The sequence below is a fragment of the Cervus canadensis genome, chromosome 15 (assembly GCF_019320065.1).
Source record: "Cervus canadensis isolate Bull #8, Minnesota chromosome 15, ASM1932006v1, whole genome shotgun sequence".
In the NCBI taxonomy this organism is placed as follows: Eukaryota; Metazoa; Chordata; class Mammalia; order Artiodactyla; family Cervidae; genus Cervus; species Cervus canadensis.
In genome coordinates, this window is record NC_057400.1 from 56,880,702 (window position 1) to 56,892,693 (window position 11,992).

At 39.1% G+C, this 11,992-nt stretch overlaps 1 protein-coding gene across 1 annotated transcript in view; it reads right to left on the minus strand.

Annotated features, from left to right (window-relative positions):
• The window catches only part of PDE11A (phosphodiesterase 11A), a 262,481-nt gene extending 256,714 nt beyond the window's left edge, over positions 1–5,767 (minus strand). The window contains exon 1 of the mRNA XM_043487864.1: positions 5,681–5,767. Within this exon, the coding sequence (XP_043343799.1) occupies positions 5,681–5,767 (87 nt within the window). The remainder of the gene's footprint in view (positions 1–5,680) is intronic.
• Positions 5,768–11,992: the final 6,225 nt, after the last annotated feature.

Below are 11,992 nucleotides of genomic sequence, written 5' to 3' on the forward strand. Positions count from 1 at the left end.
TATTGCAATGAACATGGGAGTGCAGATATCTTTTTGAGCTAGAAATTTAATTTCCTTTTGATATATACTCAGAAGTGAAGCTGCTGGATAATATGGTAGTTCTATTTTTAATTTTTTGAGGAACCTCATTATTGTTTTCCATAGTAGCTGCACCAATTTATATTCCCACTAACAGTGTACAAAGGGTTCCCTTTTCTCCACATCCTTACCAACACTTGTTTTCTCATATCGTTTCGATAACAGCCATTCTAAGAGGTAGGAAGTGATATCTCATTATAGTTTTAATTTGCATTTCCCTGATGATGTTGAGCATCTTTTCATGTGTCTATTGGCCATTTGTATGTCTTCTTTGGAAAAATGTCTTTGTAAATTCTCTATTTTTTAATTGGATGATTTGGGGTTGTCTTTTTGTTTGTTTGTTTTTTGGTTTTTGTTTGTTTGTTTGTTTGTTTTTGCTATTGGGTTGTGTGAGTTCCTTATATATTTTGGAGATTAACCCCTTATCATTACAGATGATTTGCAAACACTTTCTCCCATTCCATAGTTTACTTCTTCATTTTTTGATTGTTTCTTTTGCTGTGAAGAAGTTTTTTTGTTTGAGGTAGTCTCAGTTGTTTATTTTTGCTTTTGTTGCTTGAGCTTTTATATCAGACCCCCCAAAAAAACACTGGAGCTTTCACCCATATTTTCTTCTAGGGGTTTTACAGTTTCAGGTCTCAAGTTTAAGCTTTCAATCTATTTCAAGTTGATTTTTGTGAGTGATATAAGATAGAGGTTTAACCTAATCTCATTCTTTTGCATGTGAATATCCAGTTTTCCAAAACCATTTATTGAAAAAAAACTACTTTTTCCCCATTGAGTATTCTTGCCTCCCTAGTCAAACAGATGTTGACTCTGTATGTATGGGTTTATTTCTGGGCTCTTAATTCTATTCCATTGGTCTGTATGTCTGTTTTTAATGCCAGTACAATACTACTTTGATTACTATAGCTTTGAAGAATAGTTTTAAATCAAGAAGTGTGGTGCCCCCAGCTTTGTTCTTCTTCCTTAGGATTGTTTTGGCTATCTGAGGTCTTTCCTATCTGCTCTTTAGACACATGGACCAAAGCTTCTCCTACCCCTTGGCCTTTGCACTTGATATTTCTACTGCTTGGAATCTTCTTCCTAGATCTTTGTGTGGCTTTGCTCCTTCATTTCATTGAGGCCTCTGCTCAGATATGACGTCTTCATAGAGACCTTCTTGATCACCTTCTGAAATAAACATCATCCTAAACTACCTTTCAGCAACCAGTCTGTATTCCATTATCTCACTTTGTTCTTTTTTTTACAGCACTTACCCCATGAACAGTATGAGAAGGCAAAATGATAGGATACTGAAAAAGGAACTCTCCAGGTCAGTAGGTGCCCAATATGCTACTGGAGATCAGTGGAGAAATAACTCCAGAAAGAATGAAGGGATGGAGCCAAAGCAAAAACAATACCCAGTTGTGGATGGGACTGGTGATAGAAGCAAGGTCCAATGCTGTAAAGAGCAATATTGCATAGGAACCTGGAATGTTAGGTCCATGAATCAAGGCAAATTGGAAGTGGTCAAACAGGAGATGGCAAGAGTGAATATCGACATTCTAGGAATCAGTGAACTAAAATGGAATGGAATGGGTGAATTTAACTCAGATGACCATTATATCTACTACTGTGGGCAGGAATCCCTTAGAAGAAATGGAATAGCCATCATAGTCAATAAGAGAGTCTGAAATGCACTACTTGGATGCAATCTCAAAAACGACAGAATGATCTCTGTTCGTTTCCAAGGCAAACCATTCAATATCACGGTAATCCAAGCCTATGCCCCAACTGTAACGCTGAAGAAGCTGAAGTTGAACGGTTCTATGAAGACCTACAAGACCTTTTAGAACTAACACCTAAAAAAGATGTCCTTCTCATTATCGGGGACTGGAATGCAAAAGTAGGAAGTCAAGAAACACCTGGAGTAACAGGCAAATTTGGCCTTGGAGTACAGAATGAAGCAGGGCAAAGGCTAATAGAGTTCTGCCAAGAGAATGCACTGGTCATATCAAACACCCTCTTCCAACAACACAAGAGAAGACTCTACACATGGACATCACCAGATGGTCAACACCGAAATCAGATTGATTATATCCTTTGCAACCAAAGATGGAGAAGCTCTATACAGTCAGCAAAAACAAGACCAGGAGCTGACTGTGGCTCGGATCATGAACTCCTTATTGCCAAATTCAGACTTAAACTGAAGAAAGTAGGGAAAACCACCAGACCATTCAGGTTATGACCTAAATCAAATCCCTTATGACTATACAGTGGAAGTGAGAAATAGATTTAAGGGACTAGATCTGATAGACAGAGTGCCTGATGAACTATGGACGGAGGTTTGTGACATTGTACAGGAGACAGGGATCAAGACCATCCCCATGAAAAAGAAATGCAAAAAGGCAAAATGGTTGTCTGAGGAGGCCTTACAAATAGCTGTGAAAAGAATAGAAGCGAAAAGCAAAGGAGTAAAGGAAAGATATTCCCATTTGAATGCAGAGTTCCAAAGAATAGCCAGGAGAGATAAGAAAGCCTTCCTCAGCAATCAATGCAAAGAAATAGAGGAAAACAACAGAATGGGAAAGACTAGAGATCTCTTCAGGAAAATTGGAGATATCAAGGGAACATTTCAGGCAAAGATGGCTTCGATAAAGGACAGAAATGGTATGGACCTAACAGAAGCAGAAGATGCTAAGAAGAGGTGGCAAGAATACACAGAAGAACTATACAGAAAACATCTTCACAAGCCAGATAATCATGATGGTATGATCACTCACCTAGAGCCAGACATCCTGGAATGTGAAGTCAAGTGGGCCTTAGAAAGCATCACTACGAACAAAGCTAGTGGAAGTGATGGAATTCCAGTTGAGCTATTTCAAATCCTGAAAGATGATGCTGTGAAAGTGTTGCACTCAATTTGCCAGCAAATTTGGAAAACTCAGCAGTGGCCACAGGACTGGAAAAGGTCAGTTTTCATTCCAATCCCTAAGAAAGGCAATCCCAAAGAATGCTCAAACTACTGCACAATTGCACTCATCTCACACGCTAGTAAAGTAATGCTCAAAATTCTCCAAGTCAGTCTTCAGCAATACGTGAACCGAGAACTTCCAGATGTTCAAGCTGGTTTTAGAAAAGGCAGAGGAACCAGAGATCAAATTGCCAATATTCGCTGGATCATCGAAAAAGCAAGAGAGTTCCAGAAAAACATCTACTTCTGCTTTATTGACTATGCCAAAGCCTTGACTGTATGGATCACAATAAACTTTGGAAAATTCTGAAAGAGATGGGCATACCAGACCACCTGACCTGCCTCTTGAGAAACCTGTCTGCAGGCCAGGAAGCAACAGTTAGAACTGGACATGGAACAACAGACTGGTTCCAAATAGGAAAAGGAGTGTGTCAAGGCTGTGTATTGTCACCCTGCTTATTTAACTTATATGCAGAGTACATCATGAGAAACGCCGGGCTGGAAGAAGCACAAGCTGGAATCAAGATTGCTGGGAGAAATGTCAATAACCTCAGATATGCAGATGACACCACCCTTATGGCAGAGAGTGAAGGGGAACTGAAAAGCCTCTTGATGAAAGTGAAAGAGGAGAGTGAAAAAGTAGGCTTAAAACTCAACATTCAGAAAACTAAGATCATGGCATCTGGTCCCATCACTTCATGGGAAATAGATGGGGAAACAGTGGAAACAGTGTCAGACTTTATTTTTCTGGGCTCCAAAATCACTGTGGATGGTGATTGCAGCCATGAAATTAAAAGACGCTTATGACCACCTAGATAGCATATTAAAAAGCAGAGACATTACTTTGCCAACAAAGGTCTGTCTGGTCAAGGCTATGGTTTTTCCAGTGGTCATGTATGGATGTGAGAGCTGGACTGTGAAGAAAGCTGAGGGCCGAAAAATTGATGCTTTTGAACTGTGGTGTTGGAGAAGACTCTTCAGAGTCCCTTGGACTGCAAGGAGATCCAACCAGTCCATCCTAAAGGAGATAAGTCCAGGGTGTTCATTGAACAGACTGATACTGAAGCTGAAACTCCAATACTTTGGCCACCTCATGCGAAGAGTTGACTCATTGGAAAAGACCCTGATGCTGGGAGGGATTTGGGGGCAGGAGGAGAAGGGGATGACAGAGGATGAGATGGCTGGATGGCATCACCAACTCGATGGGCATGAGTTTGAGTAAAATCCGGGAGTTGGTGATGGACAGGGAGGCCTGGCATGCTGTGATTCATGGGGTCGCAAAGAGTTGGACACGACTGAGCGATTGAACTGAACTGAACTACCACTACCTGATACTATATTATTTTTTATTTGCTTGTTTGTCTATTATCTATCGTTTCATCTAAATGTAAGTTCTATGAAGGCAGGGACTTTGATGGACAGTGTCTGAAGAAGACCACAAAATAAATATTTGTTGAGTGAATAAATGAATACATGAGGATGCAACAATTCATAATGCATGAAGTGTTCCTTAAGGAATTCAAAATGTAGTTGGAGAGGAGGGCCATTGATAAATACTATACAGTGTGATAAGTGACCACAATAAAACAATGGCAGTAAATATAAGACAAAATAATAAGCAAAGAAGGAAAGATTAAGTGGAACACTGAGCTGGGTCTTCAGAGAAATGCAAGGCAAAAGCAGTGGGAGAAAAATGTGGACATGAGGCACTGAAAGCAGAGGGAGAAATATTACTAAGAGAATGAGAAAGTGAAACAGACTGTTTTCTGGAAATTGGGGCCTATACTGCTGGAGTGCCCAATGAAAGGAGGAGAATGGTAAGACATGGGGCTAAAGATGAAAACAGGATCCAAATCAGAAGATGCTATAGAAGATGGCTGTAGTTGTTAATTGTTTCCTGTGAAATATTCGTAAATCATAATGCTTAGCAAATGAAACTTTTAATCAATTTGATTACCAATCAACTGAGGGTTTCTAACCTTTCTGAACATCTTCTTGTTAAATATATTTCTAAATTGTAACAGCAATGCCCCTATATTTAAAAATAGAGTGAGTCTAATATATTTAACCTCTACTTGATTGTTTAGCAATTTTTTGAGTACCAGTCTTTGTTTTTGTTTTGTTTTTTACTACTTAGCCCTACAACTGGTGAAGGTATATGACAGTAATCCCTGTATCTGTGTTTCTTTATAATCCTATAAGCTGGTGTTTGCAACATTATCATCCTCTTCCAGGAAAACTTTCAATTCACAAACATAATTTGTGAGTTGGGGTGAAATCATCTATAACATACCTTGCTTCTTAAAGGAACTAAATTGTAAAAAGATCACTAATTGTGTTATTGTTTCAAAACTGTGAGTAAGCTAGAATATATCTATTGCCTTGTAGTATAGATGTGAAAATTAATTTCCTTTTTAAAAGAAGCTATTTCCCCTGCACAACAACAGAGGATTTATATCCACTTCCATTTGGGTTTATTGCTTAAAGGGGATCATCAACCACAGACTTGAAGGATTATACAGATTAAAAAAAAATGTTTCTGTACTATTCAAAGATCATCTACTGTTTTTAAAAGACATAATGACTCACAGACACTTGAAAGACAAAGAGCTCTGAGGATTGTCAGCAATGCTTCTTTCTACTCACCCTGCTTCTTTCATATTCTTTCCTTGAGGCAGCAAAGAGCTGAGCATTAGATATGGCAATTCCACAAAATGGAAGATACATCTGCATGACCTGGGGGCAAAGAGAGTGTTAAGAACATTAAACCATAAAAATATGGAGCCAGATTCCACATTTCCTTCACATGCCTGATTTTAATACATTGTTTTCAACCACAGAGGCAGAATATAGTGTTGTTGATGCTAATATCTTAACTTCAGAAAGAATATTCTTCAGAGTTAACTATGCTGTAGTCTCAGGTTTTAACTAGGAACAGTCACATCTGTGAAGACATAAAATGAGAAACAAACTGTGATGGCTATGATACAGGAACTGTGTATAAAAGGCATCTCTGTATGCCTTTGTTGATCAATGAAAAATGAGTAAATGGAGGAAGTCTGATATATTTAAAATTTAAGGCAATGCACATACTCACACTTGGAAGTAGGCAGGATATAAGCCAACTTCTTTGTACATATGTATCAGTAGCAGGGATCTCAGCTTGACCCTAGAACCCTGCCAGCTTCAGACTTGAGTATGACTGTTAGGATGGGCCCGGTAGGAACCGAGGGGCCAGAGGGCCAAGGAGCCTCACACAGAAGGGTTCAAATTGAGCCCACCGTTCTGTTGACACAACTAGACATGAATGCAGATTAGTGGCTGGTGCCTCAGAAGCTGGTCTGAGGAGAGGCTGGGGATCCTTTAGGTGAGACACTCTTCCTATGGGGAGAAACAGCCACATGCCACAGGCCTGATATGACAGGCCTGTCTTAAGAAACAAAAAGAAACAATAAGAAACAAAAAGTTTCTTATTACAGGGGGTCTAGGTCTCATGATTTCCAGTACTTCCTGGCACTCTCACTCAAATTCACCTGCAGAATCTCTGATTCTAGTGAGAGGAAATGTTTCAAGTAAAAGCCAAAATCATTATTTCCCTAAACTCTTTACAATGTAGGGGATTGTGACAAGAGACAATGTCTTGGGACTTCTCTGAAGTAGAGGCAAAAGGGCATGTGGGCATGTTTTATATGACAGTCAGTCTCTCTATCACACACACACACACACACACACACACACACCCCCATGATGCCATATCAAGAGGTACAGGGCAGAGCAGTGGCAAAACCGAGCAGCTCCTTCCATGCCCAGAAGAGGGCAGTGCAGAGCTCGCTGAGGGTGAGGGATGAAAACAGCAAGGGAGGATCCACCCAGGAGCAGGTGTGAGACACTCATGGTGTTAGTAGAAATTGGTTAAGGTTGCCTCCAATATGCTAGGCCTTATTCTTTTAAGCCCACTCAGCCATTTTCTCAGAAATGTTTCTCTTGCTTACTTAATTACATTTTGAATGTAATTCAAAATTCAATTTTGAAAACAATTTCTTTTTAATCAGAGCTCTACAATGCACATGGTGTTTGCTTCTCTGAGGAAGCCCTCCCTAACATTCCCTTCTTTTGTGAGTATTCTTTATTCCAGAAAAAAAAGGTCAAGATTCGATAGCCTCAAGGACTACCGGAACCCTCCCAAGACCTCCTGACCCCGACTTTGACCATGTAAAGGCTTTCCAACAGGAAAGAAGAATGCAAGCTTGCATCTGCCCTACTTCTTATCTGCAGCACTCCCTCCCCCTCCTGAACTATAAGTCCCCTTCCTGTTTTTCCCAAGGGAGGGCAAAGTCTTGAGGGCGCTAGCCTACTGTGGCCTCTTTTGCCTGGCAAAGCAATAAAAGCTACTCTTTTCTACTTCACCCAAAATTCTGTCTCTGTGTTTCAGTTTGGTACCAGAGAACAGAGCCCAGGATTTTGGCAACACTGGGATACCCAGAATGAAACTACTTGGAGTGGGAGGTGCTTTTGTAGAGGGCTGGAGATGGTCTAAAGACGAAGGGAACTTCACAATTCCTATCATTTCTTTCCTATTAAAATCTTGCTTTGGCTACTTGGGCATCCTCAACTCTGACAGAGTGTCCCTAAAAGTCTTAATAATTCAGAAGGCTGTAGAAGCTAATGCTGAGACCCCGATTGCTTTTACTGAGATAGAGTTGATGTAGAGTATTGTATGTTTCAGGTGTACAACATAGTGATTCACAATTTATTAGAGAAAACAAAGAATTCAATAAACACACTTACATCTTATTCAAGAAATAATCATTTATAATAGTAGCTTATATTGACAAAGTCCTTGGATATGATGTCAAGCATTTTATATGCGCTATATCATCTGATCCTCACAACTACATAGTTATACTATTCATTCTACTTTTCAGATGAGAAAACAGGCTTCACAAATTTATCAAATTTGTTGAGAAATATTCTCCATGTGTTCCTCATATTTCTGCACATCTTGCAAACAAAGGCAATGGCTCATCTTTCCAGAGTGTTTATATAGTTAACAGTCTTGTAAAATAGAACAAAGAGCAGAAATGCTTACTATGCAGTATAATGAAGATAATGCCTCTCTCTGAGGCAGAGGTCAGGTGGGTTTACTGTCTATTATAAAAGATTTTGGTTCCCTACATTTCAGGTTCTTCTCTGGTAATGCCTGCCCTATGTAATCTGTATGATGCTGTTATTAAACATCTTATCCCAAGCCAGAACCACCTGTTCACATATCACTATTTTTTTTTTCATTTTCCCTGTAAGGGTGTGTGTGTGTGTGTGTGTGTGTGTGTTGTGTGTGTGTATGAAGTCTACACATAGTTATTTAGTATATGTAATGTTAAGGCAAGAGATTCACAATTACTAAAGGCAGTATTAAATTTCCTTACTCTCTTTTTTACTGAGTCAATTGCTACTGATTTTATTTCCTCATTCCATTGATTCTCCCCTTTACTACATTACACTTCCTTTATTTAAGAGAAATTTTATGTACATACTTGATAAAATCTAAATTTAACATCTTTAGTCTCCTCATAAATAAGGTAAGGACTCTGGAATACTTTAACTCTCAATACTACTTCCTGATATACTTTTTTTTTTTCCTGTTACCTTTTTTTCTAGTTCTATCTGGCTTTGCTACTACAAATTGGACATTATTTTGTTATTGTTATTAGGCAGTGCTTATTTTGATTTGTCCACATGTTTACCAATTTTTCCCTGTTCATTTCTTCCAGTACCTCCTTCTTCCCTTCTAGGATAATTTTCTTTCTTTGTGAAGACAATCCTTTAGAACATTCTTCAGCATTGGTGGTAAGTGCTTTGTTTTGTATTAAAGTGTTTTTATTTTATGAACTTAAAGGTTAATTTATTTGGGTACACAATTCTAATTTGACAGCTGTTTTCTCTCAGTGCTTAGAAGATATTTCCCTATCATGTGCAGTTAATGCTGTTGAAAAGTCAACTGTCAATCTAATTCTTGGTAAATAATTCATCTCTGTCTTTTTTTTTTTCAAGAATCTTTTTATGTCTTTTTGTACTTTTCCACCCTCAATAAAATGCTTTTAATTGAATTATATAGAACTCATTCATACATATGTGTATATATAGATGGTTAGATAGCATCACCAACTCAATGGACATGAATTGAGCAAACTCTGGGATACAGTGAAGGGCAGGGAAGCCTGCTGCCTTGCAGGCCATGGGGTTGCAAAAAGTCAGACATGATTTAGCAACTGAACAACAATGACACACATATATATATAATCCTATATATTATATATCTAAAGATTACTATGGATGGAGACAATACCAGACCTTCATGAAACACTATAAACTAAAAGGGGATCTTTACTTACAAAGGGAATGATCTATACTGTGCCATTCACCGGCACAACAATTCAACACTTTTGGGGGTCAGACTCAGCTCCATTGCTGCTGCTGTTGTTCAGTCATGTTCAGTCTTTGCGACCCCATAGACAGCAGAACGCCAGGCCTCCCTGTCCCCCACCATCTCTACCACCACCACCATGCCTATGCAACAAGTATAGAATTTCTTAACACATATGCAGGAGAAACAGTCAAATACAATTTGAAAGAAGGGAGTAAGAAGCAGCTGAAGCATTATGGAAATAGGAGATAATGAAAAAAAATCTTATATCCTTTTTCAGTTCCAGTGCAAAACATGTCTTTTTTAGAAAAAGAAATACTGTTCTATTCTGCTCTTTCTGAAGTCCCTCTCCTCCAAGAAAAAAATACTAATTTGGTCTTCACCGTCTAGTTTCTGAAGGCCAAAAGGTCTAAAAAGCCTTAATGACTAAGAAGCTAATGAGTCTGTACACCCTTGTGCAGCACTTTTCAGCTTGAAAGCACTTTATGAACACTGGCTAATTAATCTTTACAACATCCCACTCAGAAAGGGAGTTAAACTGAAAATCATTAAACAGTGTGAAAAAGTCACTTTAGCCCTGGAAACTCATGAAAAGTATCACTAATAAACATAAAATCTGAGCACTGGGACCGTCCATCAATGTCCTAAAGAAAGACAGTAGGTACTGAGCACTTTGACTGCAGAGAAAGGCTATTCAAGCCCCATGGTCTAGTCTGGTCCAATTACACATCATTAAAGAACACTGGGGGTCTACACTGGATGCTTGCAGTGAGAGGCCTGGGGCCATCCCCTTTATAAACCCCACTCCTGGAGGCAACACAGCTGGAGGTGCCACATCACTGTCAGCCAAATTAGGGGGTCCGACCCACACCTTGCTTTTCTGTGCAGATCCTGGGATCTGCCTTGAGGCATTAACTATAAGGCACTTTGCTGATTCAAGCCCTGCTGATTTGGAACTGGGGGTGTTCTAACAGTTGTAATTCAAAAGCTAAATAAACTCTTCAAATAGAGTAATTTGGAAAATAAAGCATCAAAATAGGAACCAGTCACAGGATTTTCACATAATGAAACACTTTCCACATCTTTCAGAAATAGAATACTTGAAATAGTGAAAAATTACTTTGAAGCTCTGGAAACTCTGGAAGAAATTCCTGCTTCCAGAGGTATAGTTTAGTTCACTGTAATCTTTCTGTGCAAATTCAGTGACTAAAATAGGTTGGGTTTTTATTTCAAGAATCAGAATAATAAACGTATCTTGTCAGATCACACCAAAGTATATACTTTTGGCTGAAGCGTGCCTTTTCCTCTCAGAGCTGTGCCCTCTGTGAAGAAAAGTCTCCAATAAATACACAGAGGCATAAAGTACAAATTTGTTTAAATGAAACACTGGCATCTGGAATAGATGATCCAATTGCATACTTATTGAAACTGCCCACTTTAAGAATGAAGACCCTAAGAGAATGGGTAGAAGGAGAATTTTAGTCATAAAAGATAAGAGAGAACAAGACGGCAAATAAGGAAGGAAAAGTTCACCATTCCTCCACTTCCCCTTCTTAGCAGAGGGGGGATGTTAGAGATTCTGCCTCTGCCCTGGGTATTAAAGGTGGGCCCCCAGAAGAATTGTAGTGAGGACCCTTCCACTATTCTCAGCTCTTTCCTTGAAGCTAGTATTGGCTAAAATATTCCCAAGAGTATGGATATTCCAAGCTTTTCCTTGATAGGCTGAGTTCAATTCCTGGCAAGTTGCAGTTCAGTATTAAATACCTAATCTCTTGGACTTTTTAGAGACTCTGGCCTGCTGAGCACTTGAATTATGCAGGTACCAGTCACATTAACCGATAGCCTTATCTCTCTGTGATGAGTTGTGCATGACTTAGTTGCTTAGTCATGTCCAACTTTTTGCAACTCCTTTGACTATAGCCCACCAGGCTCCTCTGTCCATGGGGATTCTCCAGACAAGAATACTGGAGTGGGTTGCCATGCCCTCCTCCAGGGGATCTTCCCAACCGAGGGACGGAACCCAGGTCTTCTGCATTGCAGGCGGATTCTTTACCATCTGAGCCACCAGGGAAGCCCTTATCTCTATGTGACCCCATTCCCCACGCTTCAGACTTTGGAAAAATAATCCTCTTGTGACAGTTCTACATTTCCACCCTCTCACAGACATCGACGGGAAAACCCTGAAAGATCCCATTTTGCGATCCATGTCCTTTCTAAGATAATTTGCATTGTCACAATATTTCAACAGAAAATAAAATTACTCATTTCCACCACTCAGAGGTAACCACTATTAACATTTTGGAAACCATCATTCAAGTTTTCTTCTCTCTCTCTCTTCACATAAACTCAAATAGGCCTATTATATCATAATAAAAATCCTACATGTAATATTTTGTTTTCTGCATTTCTTTACTTTTTATAACCAGCTATAACTTATTATAACCAATTTTTATTAATGCAAAACATTCCACTGGTTAGTCTGGAAAAAGAAAATATATAGAGAAAAAAGTAGATTAGTGGTTGCCTTGCAATTA